Raw genomic sequence first — 20446 nt, forward strand, 5'->3', positions numbered from 1 at the left:
ACCTTTATATTAGGTAGAATTGGCTTTAACTTCACATGATTAAAATAAACAACAGCTTAAATATGACAGCAGGATATTCCCCACACATATAAAGACAGGCAGGACATATCCCAGATGAGTTGGCCATTCCTTTCTAGTCGAGGGGCATTTGAGCTCTAGCCAACAGGAGTGAGGAAGAGTGGTCAAAACACTCCTTTGTTTAAGGACAGATCTGTGGATCAGCACACGCTTACGGGCTCACATGGCATAGGCCAAAAACTAGCTGCAAGGGAGGCCGGGCATGCAGCTGCTTTGCTGGATGACACTCCTCCTTTGTGTGTGTGTGTGTGTGCTTTCCCACTGTGTTGTTTTGTTTTGTTTTGTTTATTTAAATTTATTTTTTAATTAAAGGATAATTGCTTTATAGAATTTTGTTGGTTTCTTCCAAACATCAACTCTGTCCCTTATTAAACTTAGGATTCGTATCACTAAGGAAGAAGGAGGAATGGATATTGACAGGCAGCTAGCAGCCTCAACCACAGCTTCACGCCACCGAATATAAGGACCCTAAGAATTTCTGATCAGCCCCTTCTTCTTTCATGTCCAGGATTTCATTGGCATCTTGTTTTTAGGTCTTTGCAGTTAGTCATTACTCTTGTTATTCTGTATAATCAACACCTGTTGATATTTATCCATGTGTTTACCAGTATCTGTTCCTATTCCTGTTACATCCTACTTCCTCCTCCTGAAGTTTCTTTTCCTTTTGGAAGTACATTAAGAGTTCTGTCATTTGTTCTAAGATTGTCTTCACTTTGCCCTCTTTTTTTGGGGTGGGGGGGGAGCTGCACTTCACAGCTTGTAGGATCTTAGTTCCTGAACCAGGGATTAAACCCAGTCCTCAGCAGTGAAAGCTCAAAATTCTAACTACTGGACTTCTAGGGAAGTTCTGCCCTAACTCTTGATTGTTAGTTCATCTGGATTTAAGAGTTTAGATTGACTGTTTCCCCAGAGCCTTGAAGATACTCTGTTTTCATCTGGCTTCTCCATGCTGCTGCTGCTGCTAAGTCGCTTCAGTCGTGTCCGACTCTGTGCAGCCCCATAGATGGCAGCGCACCAGACTCCTCTGTCCCTGGGATTCTCCAGGCAAGAACACTGGAGTGCGTTGCCATTTCCTTCTCCAATGCACGCATGTATGCCAAGTCGCTTCAGTCGTGTCCAGCTCTGTGTGACCCCATGGACAGCAGCCCACCAGGTTCCTCTGTCCACGGAATTCTCCAGGCAACTCTCCAGAAATTATCCACTGGGGTGGGTTGCCATTTCCTTCTCCAGGCTTCTCCACTAGCTGGTGAGAATCTGCCCAGTTGCCATGGTCTTTCTCTCTGGGAGCTTTTAACATCTCTGTTCCTGGTATCCTTCAGTTTCCCTACAATTTGTCTGGGTATAGATTTCTTTATTGTTATTCTACTTGGAGATCATTTTGATTTTTGAATCTGAAAATTCATATCTTTCATCAGTTCTCAAAATTTTCAGATGTTGTCTCTTTGAATATTTTCCATCTGTCACTGTCTTGTCTCTTCTTATTCTTTCCTCTGGGGGTGTCTCTTTCACACTAAAAAATTATTTTTTGTTTATCTCTCAGTACTGAGTAGTGCTTTGGATAACTTTCTCAGACCATTCTTCCAGCTTGCTAAGTCTCTCCTCAGCTATATTCAGCCTGCTGTCTGGCTCATCTATGGAGAGTTTCTCTTGTTTTTCCCACTCACTACACGTGTTATTTCTATAAGTTATATTCGATTCTTTTTCAAATCTCTCTTCTCTTTTTCATAATATCTTGTTCTCAGTGTTTCAGCTTCTTTTTTGTCTTTAGTCTTTTCAACTGTACATTGTTTTGCATTTTCTTTCCAATTATTTACCTGTCACCTTGGTTCTGAGAGCTGTAATCTTCCCACGTGTTGTGTCTGCTGGCTCTTGTCCATGGGTAATTGTTTCCTCACGTGTTTTAGAATTTTTATTGTAAGCTCATTCTGAATGGGGCTTATTGCTGTGGAGATGATTACATTCCAGAAGTACTGCCTCAGAATGTTTTTTCATTTGCTCCTGAGACATACTCCAGAGTATTGCTGGATCAATATCAATGTTATGTTAGATTAATCAGCCTTGTGTTCTCAGACCAGAACAGTGGTACATAGGACCACAAACTGCACGAGGCTCAGAGCCACCTTACATAGCGTCCCCTTTGCTGATGGGCAGACTTTCTGCAGTCCCAGCTTTGCTCAGGGTCCCAGGCCAGCTCCCCAGCTGGACCCTTTCTTCTGTTTCCACTTAGTATTTCACACTTTCCAGGTAGTGCATTCCTGGAACTGATAGCCTCCCTTAGGGCCACAAGACCTCGACTCACACCCTTACTGAAGAGGTTTTCCATTTCCTCTTCATTTTTGGCACTTGCAGATTTCCTTTCTTACTAATTCATCTGTTATGGTTTTGGTAAAATGTTCCTTGATTGGGAGTTTGTAGAGAGCGGACTGTTAGGCTTAGTCTGTACCCACCTCTTCATTCTCTCACTGTCAGAATCAGTCCATTCTGTTTTGTTCAACAAGCTTACTGAGCTCCCCACTCTGCCAGAAATTGTGATGGAACTTCCCCTCTGCCCACTCACATCCCCACGTATGCATATATACACAGAGAGAGCCAAGGTCTCAGAGTTTAAACATCAAATCTCAAAAGGTAAGAACAAAAGAGGACAGGAGGGAACCATCCTTTTAAGCATTGTGTCTGTAAACTGCCACCACCACACAGCCCATCACACCAAAAGACAAACCCTGAACATCCGGATGCCTGTAATGGCCCCCCTATTCATTGCTTGGACCTGCTGCAGAATCAGCCTCTCAGATAGGAGGCCTCAGCATTATTGGAGCAAGAACCCCACTCTCTCTGGCATCCTCCGGTCCTGACTTCTCTCGGTATCTGCTCAGAGAGTGACTGGGATAACCAGCATGCTCCCTGCTCTTCCCGCTCACCCATCTTGTCTGAGTTCTCTACAGGGCAGCCACCACAGCCCCTCTAAATGGGCAGGGGGCACCCTTCTGCCACCCACATGGATCCACTTCCTCCAACATAAACTCCCGGGTGCTGGCACACACATACACACACGCACACGCACATATGCGTGCGCACACACACACAGACACCTGCACACACACACCCCGCTCCTTTCCCTTCACAGTGGCCCACTGCAGTTTCCCTGTGCCCTCTCCTGTACCACACTTCTCTGGTCCTGGGGCTGCCCTGTCAACATAGGCCCTAGAATGACTGGCGGAGCCTCTGGAAATACCTCGCCCTCTCGATGGGCCATTTCCTGGCCAATCACCCTGTGTAGGAACACATAGATCTGCTCAGGTGAAAGCAGATCTCACCTTGACCCCCTGAGGTGCCTCATGTACAGTCTAGGGTGGCTAGAGGGAAGCAATTTGCTGCTAATAATTGAATATTTGGGAAGAAACATCTATTTCCGTGGTATTTGTGAAGAATAAACTCAGGAAGGGTGATTGAAATGGCATGTCACAGCTGAGGACCATTTCTTCATTTCAAAGAAAAGTAAAGACTAGAAGGGAACCCGCACCCCCAGCTTTAGGAATCAGAGGCTGAGAAAGCACAGTCTCAGGACCAACGCCTTGCCTCTGAGAGCTTTGCAGCAGGGCATTGGCCCAGGTAAGCCACGCTAGGCAGACGGTGAGATTCCACACGAGCTGACAGGCAAGGCTCACATCTTCGTCTCACTGCCGCTCCCTCAGTGTATTCTACATGGAAGCGTAGTGGCCTCCCATCACGCTACCCAGTGTCTGGGAAGCCTGTCTGCAGTCAGGCAGTTTCCTACCCCAGCCCAGAGGCTGAGGGAGCAGAGATATTCAGTAGGGTGACAAGGCCAGCCAGCAGCCTCCCCGTGTTCAAACCCAGCTGAGAAATAAGACTCAGGAAATGGCAGAAAGGAAGCATAAGCTCTCCTTCTATGCAGTCTAAGTCAAAGGCTGTGCTGATGTGCCGGGCTTTGCTGGGAATTTCCCACAGAGCCCCATCAGAGGCGAACAGCAGTCCGGAGCCTGCCTGGGAGCTCGCCAGAAGCGGGCAGGCCAGCACCCAGCCCTCCTGTGGGCAGGAGACCCCTGGGCTGGGCCTGCTGCGTACTTCCCGCCAGCCTGACTCCTCCTCCTCCCCGGGGGAAGGGCGGAAAGGCACCATGACAACCCAAGTCCCTCCATGTGGGATGATGAAGCCAAGGGAATGGAGGTGCCCTGGAGTGTTTTCTCTTCTATAAATGAGGCCATCATGGCCCTTCCCAAGCCTCCATGAGTCCAGGGCTGTCGAGAGGAGGCCCACTGACTCTCAGGCCAGGGCCCCTTGCCTTACCCGACATGGGGGCGGATGCAAGAGTTGCTCTGGTGGTGCCTCAGCTTCTTCCTGCTGAGTCACTCCTGGGGAACCTCCCCCCCCCACCCCCTACTGCAGCCTCAGTCCAACACCTTCCTCCCAGACACCCCCTGTTGATTAGCCCAGGCACACCCACCCCGAAGGAAGCAGACCTTCAGGAGGAGCATGACTTATTATCTCATGTACACTAATTAATATTAGGGACTTCCCTGGGGGTCCAGTGGTCAAGACTTCACCTTCCAGTGCAAGGGTGTGAGTTCAGTCCCTGGTCAAGGAGCTAAGATCCTAACATGCCTCATGGCCAAAACACCAAAACATGAAATAGAAGCAATACTGTAACAAATTCAATAATGACTTTAAAAATGGTCCACATTAAAAAAAAATCTTAAAAAATATTAATATTATATAGGTTTGTCCACTGCCCTGCCCTTGTCAGCAGTTTAGCAGACATTGGACAGTCTCTGCATTTTTCCAAAAATTGTTTAACTTCTCTAATCTGAAGTTGTCTCCAGGGTAAGTAGGGATTAGATTGCTAGTTTTGAATCTTCAGCATTGGAATGCTTTTTATTGTGTAAAATTAATGCAGGATCTCATTATTAATATAGGGGAAAGTAGCTTTTTTTTTTAGCATGAATGTGTTGAAGTGAAGTTGCTCAGTGTCCGACTGTTTGCGACCCCATGGACTATAGCCCACCAGGCTCCTCCATCCATAGAATTTTCTAGGCAAAAGTACTGGAGTGGGTTGCCATTTCCTTCTCCAGGGGATCTTCCCGACCCAGGGATTGAACCCGGGTCTCCCGCATTGTGTGCAGACGCTTTACTGTTTTTATAGATGCATGAGACCTCTGTTGAAGGACACAAAAATCTGAGAGCTGGGGTCATGGGTGATGGTTGCAGTCTAGTATCTGCATCGGCATCCCACTTATCTCTGACACTGTCTCAGGAGCCTCATATCAAGGAAATCCAGACTCCCCCAACTGTCCTCTCAGCTTAGGCATCTTTTAAACCCATGTAGAAGCTTAAAAAAGGAATAGCAGAAAAGTTTTAGAGTTTAGTTGCTGACAGTAGCTAGCTGCTGTTCGTATGAATTGCTTATAATAAGTCTACATACAGATCAGAGAAGAGGGACTCAAAGCCTGTAGGAGCTGACGCCACTGGAAGGCTTGACCCACACCCCGGTTGGGCATCGTGCGCCTGGCCACCAGGCTGACACGCTCTGTAGGCTCAGTGCACTGGCTCCAGTAAGTGGACGTCACAGCCCTGAGTTCTTTCAGGTGCCCAGTGCACCAGCCCAGCCTTCCTAGGCTAAGCGCATATATTAGCAGTCAGTAATATGCACCGATCTAACAAGATCTAACCAGACCACCCATCCGAAGAGCTATAGAAGATCAGTTACCATCACAGTGTTGGGTAACACACTGCCAGTATGCCAGGTAGCAGTTAAGACTTGAAGATAGTTGAGTGTATATGTTATTTTTAATTAGTTTTTTTAAAAAACAAATATAGCTTAAAATATCTTAATGATTTGAATCAAACTGTGGAAACCCCAACGCAGCTCAGCCCCTGTGGCCCTGCTGGTCTCTGAGGTCCCATCCCCTCCCACCACTTCTCCATAATTAAAGGGACTGAAGTACCCTTGCCACAAGGGCTGGATCCTAAAGGGACACACAGAGCACCTTCAAGGAAGGTCGGCAAGCCCAGAGCAGAAAGGTGAAGTGATGGGCAATGCATTGACTGTAGGGCCCCTCTGGCCTCTCAGATCACCTCTTAGAGGGCCTGCCTAATCACTGGACTGGGTCCTGTGGCTCATGTTGGACTCTTTTTATTTTGGACTTAACTGGAGTGTACTTGAGCTGGGCTGGCTTGCTTTTTGGTAGGAGGAGAGGGGTTGGTTTAGTTGCTTGAACTGACTCATGGGTCCTTGGTGTTCTGCCCTGTGCAGCATCCTTGGTGGGCCAGGAGGTGGCTGGTGGCCTGAGGCTCCTCCAGAGAGAGAAAAGCCCTCTCTGGAGCCCTCTCTGGTCCAGGGAGTCCAGAGCAGCCTCAGCTTGTGGAGCCTTCTCCCGGGCCTGCCCGCCCAACCTGCTGCACTTCCCAACCTAGCACCAGGCTCCTGGAAAGCAGTGAAACGTGCCTGTCAATCCAGCTAACTTCTCCTGGTGGTTCCTCAGTGATCAGCACCACGTGTTCTCGAGGCTTCCAGTCTCGTGCTAGGAATAAGGTGGGCTCAAATGTTGATAACACACAGCAGGACAGGTGTGTGCACTTGTTCCGGAAGAGATGGCACCCCTCGAGAGAAGACAGGAGTCAAGGCCTCAGAAGATCTTAGGCATGGGGTGCAGTCTGCTGCCAGGCACCCTGTTTATTATGGCCGCCCTTATCTCTGGGGGGCACTTCCCTCATAGCTCAGTTGGTGAAGAATCCGCCTGCAATGCAGGAGACTCCGGTTTGATTCCTGGGTCAGGAAGATCCTCTGGAGAAGGGATAGGCTACCCACTCCCGTATTCTTGGGCTTCCCTTGTGGCTCAGCTGGTAAGGAATCCGCCTGCAATGAGGGAACCTGGAGAATTCCATGGACTGTATAGTCTGTGAGGTCACAAAGAGTCGGACACGACTGAGTGACTTCCACTTTCACTTTTCACTTTTTCTCTAGGGTGTGGTCTCTGTGGCTCTGGAAAATTCCTGCCAGATCCCAGGTCTTCATTTTCCTGCTTCCCTAGAATCTAGACCCAAAGAGAAGGAGCAGAGAACCGGGTGGGCTGGGGTTACCACGCAGACCCCCGGCGCCTGCTCTGACGGCTGGCTGTCCTGCAGAGTGGGTGCCGCCCTCCAGCCCTGGTGCTGGTGGGGAAGGACGGTGTGATGGCTGAGGACATGGGCTCCAGGGACAGCGCCACGTGCAAGCGCCCTGGTCCTGGACAGAGTCCTTAGTCTTTCTGTGCCTTAGCTTCCCCGTCTGTAGAACAGGCATAGGGTAATACTCAATAAATAGACTTGCGGAGTAATAAATAAATTACTTGATGAGAAGTGCCTGATACAGCTTGGATCAGGGAGGACACTGTTTGCCTTTTTTGCCGCTCTCTTTTTAGTTTGTCAGTTAAAAACTACCAGTTAAGTCCACGGAATTCTCCAGGCCAGAATACTGGAGTGGGTAGCCTTTCCCTTCTCCAAGGGATCTTCCCAACCCAGGGATCAAACCCAGGTCTCCCACATTGCAGGCGGATTCTTTACCAGCTGAACCACAAGGGAAGCCCAAGAATACGGGAGTGGGTAGCCTATCCCTTCTCCAGTGGATCTTCCCAACCCAGAAAGCGAACTGGGGTCTCCTGCATTGCAGGCAGATTCTTTACCAACTGAGCTATCAGGGAAGCCCCAGTTAAAAATAATATGCCATAAACATGAACAGGCACAGAATTTATTATCCCATTCCTCCGAATAAAGCCTGGGTTGTTATAGAGAGTGGAGGGAACACAGTACCTCCTTTGGTAACTTATTCAAGGGGTTAATAAAATGTGTAACAATAAAAAATAATATTGTACCATATATTCTATTAAAAAGTAGGGATTTTAAACTCGCTGTGCCCAAGCTCAGTGAGCAGAGTGGTGTGGTGTCCTCGTGGCAGAACACTGTCCTGGGTTCAGCCCTTAGCTCTGCCACCTTCCAGCTCTGTGACTTTAGCTCAGGTCGCGTCTGTTGGCCTCTCGGTCTCCTTTGTCTGTAAACAGGGTGCTGGGTGGTTTCAGAGCCATTTTAGGCAACCCAGGCCTGGCCCACAGCAGGGGCTCGGTGACCAGATGCAGGCAGAGAGGACAGGCAGGTCACTGGTTCCTGCCACGGGGTGTTAGTCAGTTCAGTCGTGTCTGACTCTTTTGTGGCTCCATGGACTGTAACCCGTCAGGCTCCTCTGTCCATGGGATTCTCCAGGCAAGAATCCAGGAGTGGGTTGCCATTCCCTTCTCCAGGGGATCTTCCTGACCCAGGGATCGAACCCAGGCCTCCCACATTGGATTCTTTACCTGCCACAGGCCCACGGCTAATGGAGGACTTGCTACCTGCCAGCACTGTAGCAGGGCGGCAGCCACACCAGCAAGGCATTACATGATTCACATGCAGAGTTCTCTAGGAAGTTATACAAGAGAAGAAAGTGTGGAGACCCCAGTGGGGTAAATTCCTATTTGGGAAGAAACTCGAAGCCCAACTGATGTCACAGAGCAAAGTGTCAGTGAATGAGCACTGGCCTGGGAGTCCAGACATGTCAGCCTCAGGCCGCCCTCCACCGCAGCAGGTTCAAAACGTCCACCGCGTGCCCGTGCGGTGGGCACCCGGACCCCTCCTCTCCCTGTCCCCTCTGGCAGAAGCATGGAGTGCTGTCCATAGAGGGAGGGTCATGCTGTTATTCATCAGGAAAGCGTCTCATCACAATGACACCAGTGGGCAAAAATTTAGGACGTTATTACCAAAGTCGAGGGCCAGATTCTGGCAAAGCCCTGGACGCTAGTGCCCAGGTGGAGGAGGGTGTGCTGGACACGCCTCGTGCTCTGGTTCCTCGTCACGAGTTGCTGCCGGAGCACCATCTGCCCGGTGGTGGGAGGTCTGCACCCGGCGACCCGCTGGCTTTGCTTGTCGTTGACCCGGCGCTCACCCTCCACTGTGCCCCACCTTGGGGTCCATCCTACCTCTTGCGGTCCCGTCCTCTCCCCTTCACGATGCCTCCGTCTTCTGTGGCGGAGTTTGTGGTGCATTTTACCTCAGCCCTCGCCGGTTTAATGGTTGCAGCTGGCCCTGAGAGAATCCTGGAAAGGAGAGTGGCTCCCCCTGCCTGGCACGGAGGCCAGTGAGCTCGTCCGGGGTCCGGCCTGCAGAGTGACCGCTCACACACACTCTGTGCGGGCAGCAGAGGCCTGGGTGTCTGGGGCAGTCACCGTGGGTGGAAGATGCTCTCAACGAGCGGCGTGTGGGTGTTCTGGCAGCAGGGGGTGGGCCACGCCATGCTCCTGTTGACCCTGGTAGTCCGAGGGAGCTGGGGAGCTTGTCCGTGTCTGGATTCCTCTGCCTGGGAGAGGGGGCCGGGGTGTGCATTTACCCAGGTACTGTAGAGGGTGTGGTGCAGGGGGCCACACAGAAACCCCAGGAGGGGCCTGTGAGGGCAGCCGTCATGCCATAGGTGTCGGAGAGCATGCGGTCCTGAGCATGGCACCTGGCGTCCAGAGACCCAGGTGGTGCTTCCAGCCCAGCCCTGGCTTCCGTGACTTCACACAGCTCCCTGAGTGTCTGTTTCCTCATCGGCCAGGTGGCCATGTGCACCTCCGCAGTGAGCATGGGGGTGGGAGAATCAGGACTAAGCTCTTGGCAAGGCCTGGCACACAGTGCTCGGTCCAGGGTGCTGGACTCGGTATTAACCAGTGTATAGTTTCCATCCATCTCCAGGCTTCTGGTGGTTGCACGCACCTGCTCAGGCCTGTCAGGATCTACCTAGGAACTGGGGCCCCTCAGGGTGGCAGAGTGATCTTCATGCTTTTTGCCAGCATTGTCCATCAGCTTTTGTTTATTCATTAAACTCGTGAGGAATAGCTGCTCCGTGCATGTCTGGGGCTGGAGGAGCATCTGCTAGGTAGGGAGGAAAGGAGCCCACAGGGTGGCGGGGTCTCAGGGGCTGGGGTCCAGCCCTGAGAATGTACCAGAGGAGCAACCAGAAGCCCTAGCACTTAACAAGTCATGTTCCCTCCCGCGCTCAGTTTCCTCTTCTGTAAAATGGGGTTATGGTGTACTTACCCTGCTTCCCACCCAGGGCTGATGGGAGGGGGGAGTCAAGTAAGAGTGACCTACCACCCTGACACCACTCTCCCAGGGGTCAGGACCTGCAGCCTCAGTCCCCTCCGGTCAGGCAGGCCTGAATCCCGTGGCAGAAATCAGGCAAGGGAAAAGTGACTCCCAGTGTCCGCCTGCCCCTAATCAGCCCGGGAAGAGCCCCGGACAGTAGGTTTGGGTTTCAGAGACTTGTGATCCAGTCACAGCTCTGGGAGCCGGCACAGGTCAACCGTGAGCCTGTGGCCTCTGTTTCCTCATCTGCAAAGGGGAGATTATCATGGCACCTGTGTGATTCAGCGCCTCCACCCCAGACCTTGAGGCACCCTTGGACCCTGGAGGCAGAAATGCCCCCAGACTGCCATGATCTCCAGCCTTCCCAGTGCCATCTCAGCTCATTTCCTTCTGGACAACTGTCCGTGCTCTCACTCCCCGCATACTGGCTTTCTCGGCGCGTCCAGTCACGTGGTGGACCAGGCAGTCTGCGGCTCCCAGGTTCACCTGTCACAGCCCAGGCTGCCTGGGGAGGCTGGGGTCTCCCCTCCGTCTCTGTGTCTCTCCTTTCTTTCTCCCTCTGTGATTCCTCTTCTTATCCCCCCCAAACCCATCAACAGTAGCTGGGGACAAAACCACTCGTCTCAGTCACTCCCGTGCTGGGTGGTGTAAAGCCCCAGGGGTACACAGGAGGTGGGGGTCCCGTCCCAGCCAGGGGGTGGGGGTAGGAGAGGAAGGGGGCAGAATCTCCACCAAAGCGGTGGATGCCCACCCTCTCCTCGTCCGCCTCCCGGGACACCTGGGCGAGATGCTTCCTGCAGCGCAGCCCTCAGCCTTGCTGTAGCTGGAAGAACGCTCCCCTCTCCCCTCCTGCGGTTCCGCTCTGCTTGCTCCTGAACAGATGACAGCAGAGATGCAGCATATGGCCCCCAAAGTCACCCGGCATTCTGGGAGAGTGACACTGTGCACCCCGGGCTGCAGGGGAGGGGCCCACCGGCTCCTGAGCACGGCATCTCCCTTTGTTCTTCAGAAGGGCACAAGGTCGCCTCCGCTGAGCCTCCTGCAAAGGAAACGTGCTCGCTGACTTCAGGAAGAGTTCCTTCTGTCTGGCTGCTGATTTAGGCAGGCATACATGAGGTGGGATTATATATATGGGTGGGGGGACACATGAGGTGGGAATATGGGGGGGTGGGAAACGTATGAGGGCCACGAGAGAGTCCTACCTGGGCTCTCCTGCCTCAGCCCCCACTCAGGCTTGTGCAGCCTGGGGGGATGCCCACCCAACCTGACCTCCCACCCCCTTCCCCAGCTGCAGTCTGAAGGGGCACCTGCTCCTTTGGGGGGCCTTGCAGGTGTGTTGGAAGCCATAGGCAGATCACAGAAGGTGCCAGGCAGGGCTGCAGGCCCAGCTCCACTGTGATCTTGGTGACCCTCTGCCCTGGGTGGGGTGCCCTTGGCTCCCTCTAAGCCGAGCTCCCTTCCTCCCTGCACCTTTGACACTGCTCCCTGTGCCTCTGAGCTGGCCCCACACAGGGTGCTCCAGGAGCAGGTTTTCCTGCCCAAACTGGGAAAACTGGGCAAGGGGCGTGGTGTCAGCCTGGGGTGAGGAAGCCTGGACGTTCTTCTTCCTGTTCCAGGGACATCTCTGGGCTGACTAAGCAACCCCCTTCCCTCCCCCGGCCTGGGCTTTGACTGCTCCTACAGACATGGGGTCTAAGCGTCCAAGCCCCAACCCAGCGCCTCCTGATGAGCTCATAGGGAAAGCTGCCTGGAAAGCCCAGCCTGGGGGAGGGCGGTAGGGGTGGGTGGGGAGAGGGCACCTAAGAAGGGCTCAGAACAGGCGGAGCAGGGCAGCTGGAGCTGGAGAGCTGAAGCCAGAGGGAGAAAAGGAGCTGGGGGTGTGAGAGCCCCCTATTCTCTCTGCTTGCCCACCGTGGCTCCCCGAGTCTCAAGCTGCAGAGTTTGGTAGGGGAGGACACTGCCTCGCGAGCGCTGCTTAACAGACAAGCACTTGGGGAAGAGGGGAAGGCTTTGCAGTTTTCCTCTCACCCGTGGCTTGCCCCTGCTTTTTTCTGACCATTCCCGGGAACTCCCAAGGAGGCCCTAAGATCATCAGGAGAGATCTTGTCTCCTGGACAGCAGGGGAGGGACTGACTGTGGGTAAGTAGTTAGACAATGGCACCCCACTCCAGTACCCTTGCCTGGAAAATCCCATGGGTGGAGGAGCCTGGTGGGCTGCAGTCCATCGGGTCGCTGAGGCTCAGACACTACTGAGTGACTTCACTTTCACTTTTCACTTTCATGCATTGGGGAAGGAAATGGCAGCCCACTCCAGTGTTCTTGCCTGGAGAATCTCAGGGACCGGGGAGCCTGGTGGGCTGCCGTCTATGGGGTCGCACAGAGTCGGACACGACTGAAGCGACTCAGCAGCAGCAGCAGAAGTTAGAGCATGAGGTGGCTGTACTCCAGAGTCCAGTTCCCAGCTCCCAGCTGCTCAGCAGGAGCCAGCGCATCCCTCCTGCCCCCGCACCCCCTGTCACTTTGCCTTCCCTCCACTCGTAGACTGTGGCTTGTTCATAGGAGAGCTTGAAACAAAAGAAAACTGGGCTTGGCGTAGCCCCTGGCGAGATGATTCTCTGGTTTCTGGGCAGGAACTGGACTGGAACGCTGGCGGCTCCGGTGCCCGGCCTTGCCTGCCAGCTGTTGGGAGTGACGCTGGGCCGAGCAACGGCCAGGCTGTGTGGAATTAAGACAGGTTCATACCCTGGGGGACCTTCCAGGCTGGTTGGAGTTTAAGGAGAAGGTAGAATATGAGGGCTGCAGCAAGTGCTCCAGACAGGCTCCAGACTGCTCTGCCTTGGGCCTCAGTGATCAAGGCTATGAAACAGGACTGAAGCTGCCCTCACCTCTTAGGGCTGTTGAGGAAGGCGGTGAACAGGCGACGTGCAAAGTCCAGGGAATGCCTGTCACAGCTTCCTCCTCTTCCCCACAGGGCCACCCGTTCATCGTGCAGTTCAACGATGGAAATGCCACCGTGGTGTCCATGTGGGTGTGCAGGGCGCTGGAGGAGAGGCGGAGCCAGCAGGGCCCCCCCTGAGGCTGGGGTGGACGCTGAGAGCTCAGGACTGGTCACCAAGGGGAAGACCCACCTGTTGCGCCTTCTCCGTTTGCTGTCTGCACTGGAAGAGCTTTGCTGGACTCACCTTCGACACTGCTGGCAGATGGCCTTGCCTAGGGAGCCCTCAAGGGTGGCCCGCCCTGCAGAGCCAGCCGTCGCCCGCCTCGGGTCTGGAAGCCTGACTGGCAGGGTGGGTGGAGGGCTTGGGGCATCAAAAATGGAGGCCCCTACAACCTGGCCCTTTCTTCTTCCTAACCATCTTCTTTGCCAAGGTTGGGCCCCGTCAGCTACCCTGATGGGAATAAAAGTATTACTGCTTTGTAGCTGCCTCCCGCCGTGAGGGCCGTGCTGTGCAGAGTGTCTGTTGCCCACCCAGGGCTGGGAACGGGGCAGGGACTGCGGGGGGTGGGCAGTGCCAGCCCCTCCCCCAACGTGCTTCCTCCAGTTTCTGAGGAGGCTCGCAGACCAACCCATTTCACAGGTTAAAAACTGAGGTGTGGAGGTCCCTGAAGCAAGTCACCTGGCACGGAGTGGCCCAGCCAGCGCCCGTCCTGTGCCATTGCTGGGCTGGAGTTTGTCCTCACCCTCGAGGGCCAGGCAGTCCCGGCTCCAACTCCGGCTCCAACACGGTGATCTGAGCCGTGCGGGAAGGAGACCCAGAGCTGGAAAAGGACTGGGGTGGTTCTCAGAGGCACCCCCTTCCCTCCCACCCCAGCCCCGCCACCAGCTCCTCTCCACAGCGAGCTGGCCCCCACTGCCCTGGCCCCCTCAGCACGGCTTACTCACCTTGGGCCATTCAGAGCCATCCTGTCGAGTAATGCTCTCAACCACCCGCCAGGTAAGTGTTTTTCAGGAGGCCTCTCCTCCCATTTTACAGGTGAGGAAGCGAGGCTCAGAGAGGCTGGGGTTCCACTTGGAGGTCCCAGTGTTATAAGAGCCCCCTCCGCCTCTCCTGTCTCCACCCTCCCAGTGCCCTCTGGCGTGCTGGGCCACGGCCTTGCTGCCTTTCTCTTTCACACCCCACAGCTCACCCACCTGGAAGTCCTGCTGTCTCTGCCTTCAAAGTGTATTGATTCCACCGCTTCCCAAGGCACCACACCTGGACCAGCAGGCAGCCCCCTCCCAGGGCCCCTGCTCCCACCTCCCTGGCAGTCTGTTCTCCACACGGCCGCTAGAGGGAGCTGGTTGGAACACTGGGATCATGGCCCTCCCCACCCAGAACCCCCAGGAGCTCCTGTTTGCTCACAAGGCCCAACGGTGGCCTGTATGACCCTATAGTCTGCCGCAGCCCCCCACCCCGTTATCTCTGACCTCAGCTCCCATCACCCCCCACTCTCACTCCACTCCAGCCACTTGGCCTCCTTACTAACCCTTGAACATCCAGGCCCACTCCCCACTGAGGGCCACCACAGAGACACCAAGCTGACCCCCAAACTGCAAGAGCAGCTCATGCTCCCTGCGTAGCGCAGGGCTGTGGGGAAGCCGCTGCCCAGCCCCGGACGCCAGCTCCCAGGCCCCCATTCGTTAATCAGGGGCCTGGGGCTAGTGCTCATCAGCGGAAGCTGATGGCAGGTTGCTTCCTGGCCAAGGAGCCTAAGAGGCTGATGTGCCTTCCGTGCGCCCCCTTTTCCCACCCTCTTCTAAACGGACAGTGACTCCGGTGGGAGGCGGGGAAGGGCTGAGATACCAGCGGAAGGAGCCTGAATCCTTGAATCACCACATGGAGGAATGTGTCACCCCCAGGGACTCTTGCACTGATGGCTGTTCAATGAGCTTGAACTAAACTGTTCAGCGTTTATGTTCCTGGCAGCTAGTATTACACCACCTCATACGGGCCTTCATACCAAATGCAGGATGTTTTCCCCTGAAGTGTATCCACGTGGCTCCCTTCTGTCCCATTCAGGTCTTTGCTCACATGGCATCTCAGTGAGGCCTGACCTGACCACCCTATTTGAAACCGCAGCCCGCCCACAGCTGCTCCCTGGGACCCATGTTCCCCTTGCCTGCACCACCACCCTCCATCGCATTTGTTACAAACCACTAATTGTACTCACTTGTCTTATCTTCCACCTCCTCCCCCGACCCCCAGCAGAACGTACGCTGCACAAGGGCAGACATACTGTTTTCTTCACATGATATCCACTCCCCCCCACCCAGTGCCAAGAACCTGGTCTTGCAGGCGCACAGTAAGTGTGGGCTGAGTGGACGGTGGTGGGGCTGTGGTTCCAGCGCTGCTCAGCTCTTTGCCCATGAAGGGTCAGCCTATGTGTGACATCCTTTTATTTCCTGGGGCAGAGTCGTCATGTTCTTGGTAACACTTTTCAAGGTGGTGCAGGCCTCCAGCTGCCCCTGGGCCTCGGGCAGAGCATTCATCCACTTACCGAGCACCTGCCGCATCCCTGAGGCTGGGAGGTCGCAGGATGAGATGAGGCCCGGGCCATCGAGGCTGCTGCTCCCCGGGTCAGTGCTCAGGGCAGGGAGAACTGCATGGAGCACATGTTTGGAAAGATGCTCCCCAGAGGGACCTGCCCAGCCCAGGACAAGAACCAGCCGCCACCCAGACACAAAGGTCATCCTTACTTTGAGAAGATGCACCCAGGCAGCCTGTTGTCCTTGGATTCCCAAGCCCAGGGAGAGGGAGAATGAGCAGGAATCCCATGTCAGCACTTGCTGAGGGCTTCCTTTATCAGCTGTACCATTCACATGAGATAGGAGCTATTGTGAATGCCCCCATTTTACAGATGGAGAAGCCAAAGCACAGAGAGGTCAAGAGAGACTTGCCCAAGGACACCCAGCAAGTGAGTAGCAAGGTACCGTTTGGAACGCAAAGCCATACTCTCAACCACACGCTTAACCATGGCTCCAGAAGTCAGCTCCACAAGCACTGCCTGTGTAACGTGAGCAGGCGCACACCCTGTCCTCTAGAACAGAGTTTGCACACGAACTCTGGTGTGCAAGGATACTGTATCGGTACCTTTGGAATGGGGCCCAGGGATCTGCTCGCTGACCAGCCCCCTCCACCCCGACACAGCGCCCTCCAGCGGCACTGAGAAACACATCCTCCAGAGGGCCCATCAGAGACTTCCCACGGGGCTCTAGTGGTAAAGAACCTGCCCACAATGCGGGAGACGTAAGAGACACAGGTTCAGTCCCTGGGTTGGGAAGATCCTGGAGGAGGGCGTGGCAACCCACTCCAGTATTCTTGCCTGGAGAATCCCCATGGACAGAGGAGCCTGGTGGGTATGCTCCAGGGGATCGCAAAGAGTCACACAACTGAGTGACTAACGCTTTCACTTTAACTTTTTCAGAGGGCTCTTCGAGGCCCTGGACCAGGAACAGGATGACTTTGAACAAAGCATGTCTCCTTCTGGGCCTCAGTTTCCTCTTCAGTAAATGCAGGAGTCAGTCCCACCAAGTCCTAGAGCTCCTCCCAGCCCTGATGTCCAGAACAAGGCTCCTCCCTTTGGGGGGTCACAAACTGCCATGTGCATACCGTAGAAGGGACAGACCTTGCCGCCAGGATAAAGTGCCCCTGCACGCGCACACCCATGAAGTTCGTCCACACCTTAGAGTTCGTGGAGTCATGGAACCCACTCACTCAAGGGCTCCAGGTCTAGACCCTCAGCTTTGGGACAGCCCCCCAGGTCTGAGTTTCTCTCTGCTCAGTGTTGGGAAGATGGGGGGCTGGGCAACCCCTGAGGGGTTCTGCTCCAAAGACCCCTCTGGCTGGCGGGCAGGGCCACCTTCAAGGCATTTAGGTTTGGTCATCCCCCCCCAGTCACCCTTAGCAGCCCCAAGGCCAAGCTGCCCTTGCTCTGAGGGGCATGGAGGACTGAGACCAGGCACATAGAGGGACAGGAGTGAGCTCCTGACTGCCCAACTGTCACCACCCTGCCCACTCTGCCAACCCCACTCCTCCATCCAGGCCCCTCTTAAAAGCCCCGCTCCTCTTGGAAGCTTCCTTTGCCTTTCTCTGGTACAGACTGTGAGCCCGCCGAGGGTCTGATTCATCAGCCTAACATGTGGCACGTGGCAGGTTCTCTGAGGTGGGGGAGGCTGGGATAGGAAGGGTCAGGCCCGCAGGCCCCTCCCCGGGCTCAGGGACACCCGTTTGCCTTCTAGGCAGAGCCTCCTGGAGACCAGAGCCCCATGGGATGCAGCCTCGAGTCTCTCAGACTTTCAGGGAAGCCTGGAAGGTGGTGGTTTCTGGGACAGGTCGGTCCTCGTGGAGACCCCAGATCACACTGGGAGGTGGGCCCCACCCAGGGCTTGGAGCCAAGTCCCCTCAGCACTCAACCGCCTGGACCTTCCTTGTCCTGCCCTTCGAGGTTTCCCATCTGGGAAACATGGGATTACAGGACTCCAGAGCTTTGGAGATCTTCCAAGAAGGAAATGGGAACATGGAGGAATGGTGGGACCCTTGTTTCCCAGGTGTGGTCAGACAGAGGCCCTGCAGCCCCAAAGCAGTGTGATCCAGAGCCCAGCCTAGCTGGGGGCAGTCAGGCCAGTGCAAAGTGGGCTGGATGCTGAGCCTGGCTGAGAAAGCCATGGGTGCCCTGCCTGCAGGCCAAGAACCAGGGGCTTCGTACTTGAGCTGAACAGGCCTGGAGCTTTGCGGGCAGGCATATGCTTCCCGATCTCCCCACACTTGAGACTGAAGGCCAAAACATAATCTCAAAGCGAGGCCCTGGGAGAGTGCCAGGCAGGCAGGCCAGCAGCTCTCCAGACCCCTCTACTGCACAGGTGGGTTAGAAGGGGATGGACGGCCGCCTCCACGTGGGCTGGGAAACCCAGAGAGGACCGAGATACTGCGTTAAAGATGTCTTCCATCCCCATGACTGCTGCCCATGTTCCCCATGGGAGCTTCATCCTTTATCTAGATCTGGGCCCTATTAGAATGGGCCTTCAAGCAGCCAGACACAGCTGAGTCCAACCACAGGTGGGAGGCTGAGAAGAGGAGCAGCTCTGAGGGGCATGTGGAGAAGGTCAACAGCTGCGGTGATGTGGGATGGGGTCGGGGGAGGCAGGATGGTGGAGGGGTGGGAGCCTGCACAGGTGGAGGCAGTCAATGGCGCAGGATGCATTCCGCATGCCAGGAGCAGAAGGGGGATGGGAAGGGTCTGCAGCCCTCCATGGTAGGGCTGGGTTTTGATGCTCTTCCTGGCATTGTCATGACTCCTTTCCGGTTGGCAGAAACCATGTCCTGCTCCACCCAAGATGCCCGTATAACCTAAGAGGCAGGTGGGTGTGCCTGGCAATGGGTGGGGCCCCACAGAGGGCAGCCAGGGAGAATCCCAGAGACAGCCCAGGCTGGCACAAGCCACCAAGATGGATGATGAAGTCAGGCAGGGGGAGCTAGCAGAGTCCGGCCTCGTGATGACAAATTTTCTGCTGAACAACTACAAATATTCGCGGTGACTTTGGACCGAGTCAGAAAAAGACTTTGTTTCCTCCCTTGGCGGTATCATTTGTCTTGTTTTGAAGCCATGAGATTGCAGGCACAAACTTATAGACTGAAGTTTGTCTTAATTGCTGTGGCGTCACCACCTCTCTGGCAGATAACAGCACAATGAACGAGTCGATGGGGCTGAGCCCTCCAGGTCCTTCTTCTAAAGTGAGACAAATTTCCCTTCTTTGAGCCCAACAGTCCATCGGCAGCTCTGTCGTTTATTTATCTCCCTAACAGTTTGCATTAACTTGCAAGGGATAAAAAGTCTCTCCTGCCCGCAGACTTAGTTAAAAGCATCCAGTCGGGTTGTACTGCTGGTTCTTCCTAAGAGTTTGCCTTTTATCTTCCCCCCCCCCCACTGGAGGAAGTGGGGAGTAGGGAGAGCAGTGGGGTGCACACTGAGAAAAGCAGACGGGGTGGGGAAGGGGGAGAACGTGAAGGATCCCCTGAGTTTCAGTGTCCAGGTCACTTTAGTTCTTAGAAAGAGGAGAAATAGAGCTGGCTTGCAGTATCAGCTGGGCATGGCACACCGCCTTCACACTCACCCTGTTTGGTCCCCCCAGCACCCCTGCAAGGGTAGGGGCATGATTGCCCCACCTCTGTCTCCCACTCCATGTTCCGCTCACAGCGGGGGGATGCCCTAGCCCTTTTTCTAAAAAACAGAAAATTGTTTTTTCATTCAGGTGCACCAGGTCTTAGTTGCATCATGTAGGATCAAGTTCTCCCACCAGGGATCAAACTCAGGTCCCTCCCAGGAGCTCATAGCCACTGGACCACCAGGAAAGGCCCTCTAGTCTTAAATGAGCTGAGCATTTCCTCTGAGCCTTGGCACAGGCTGTTCCCTCAGCCCTGGACAGCTTTGCCCACCACTCCTTTTCTCCTGACCAACTCCTACTCCTCTTCCAAGACTCAGATGAAATGTTCTGGGGAGGCATTTTTCAACACTCCCCCGGCTACTCGCCACCACTCAGCCTCACCGTCTTGACCTCATCGGTTTTCTTGCACCGCCTGTCTGCCTTGTTCTAGTGAGAGCCCCAGGAAGGCGGAAGCTGGGGCACTGCCTGACATTCAAGAGATGCTCAAGAAATAGTGGTTAAATAAATGAAGGGGAGACTGGTGGGACCAAGGAGCTTCAGAGAAATCAGTGACCTGGCCTCTAGCACCCCACCACGTGGGAACAAGACCCTGGTTAATACTGGGCAGCAGTGGAGTGCAGCTGCTCTAATCTCGCTTCTGTTCTGCATTTTCCTGATACAGTGCAACAATCATGTATTATTTGTATAATAAAAAGCAATTTGTTTTAAAGGTAGGTTAAATCTCATGATCAGCAAGGTGGTGGGAGAGGCAGCATTCAATGTGAGTTTTCTGACACCCAAATCGAGCACTTCTCCACCCATGCCTCCCGGATCCCTGTTTGGCAGTCCTGTGCCGGAGGCAGTGGAGTGGAACAATGAGCGGCAGGGGCTTGGGCTTGCAGACCTGGGTTGGAATCCTCACTCCTCCACCGACTCGCTGTGCAACCCTGGGCAGGATGCCTAACCTCTCTGGAAGGGCCTCAGTTTCCTCATTGGTAAAATGGGGTCATGACGATGTCCTAATGGGTTGTTGGTGTCATTATCGAATCATTCTCCAATCTGACTGGGACATGCCAGAACACTCCCCCGAAGCCCTGGTCT

General features: G+C 54.4%; 1 protein-coding gene across 3 annotated transcripts in view; it reads left to right on the forward strand.

Annotated features, from left to right (window-relative positions):
* Nucleotides 1-13642, forward strand: part of MAP2K5 (mitogen-activated protein kinase kinase 5) — a 262225-nt gene extending 248583 nt beyond the window's left edge. For all 3 annotated transcript variants that reach the window (XM_052646192.1, XM_052646193.1, XM_052646195.1), the window contains one exon: nucleotides 13196-13642. In XM_052646192.1, the coding sequence (XP_052502152.1) occupies nucleotides 13196-13300 (105 nt within the window). In that variant the 3' untranslated portion in view covers nucleotides 13301-13642. The remainder of the gene's footprint in view (nucleotides 1-13195) is intronic.
* The last annotated feature ends 6804 nt before the right edge of the window (nucleotides 13643-20446 follow it).

The sequence above is a fragment of the Budorcas taxicolor genome, chromosome 10 (assembly GCF_023091745.1).
Source record: "Budorcas taxicolor isolate Tak-1 chromosome 10, Takin1.1, whole genome shotgun sequence".
Lineage (NCBI taxonomy): Eukaryota > Metazoa > Chordata > Mammalia > Artiodactyla > Bovidae > Budorcas > Budorcas taxicolor.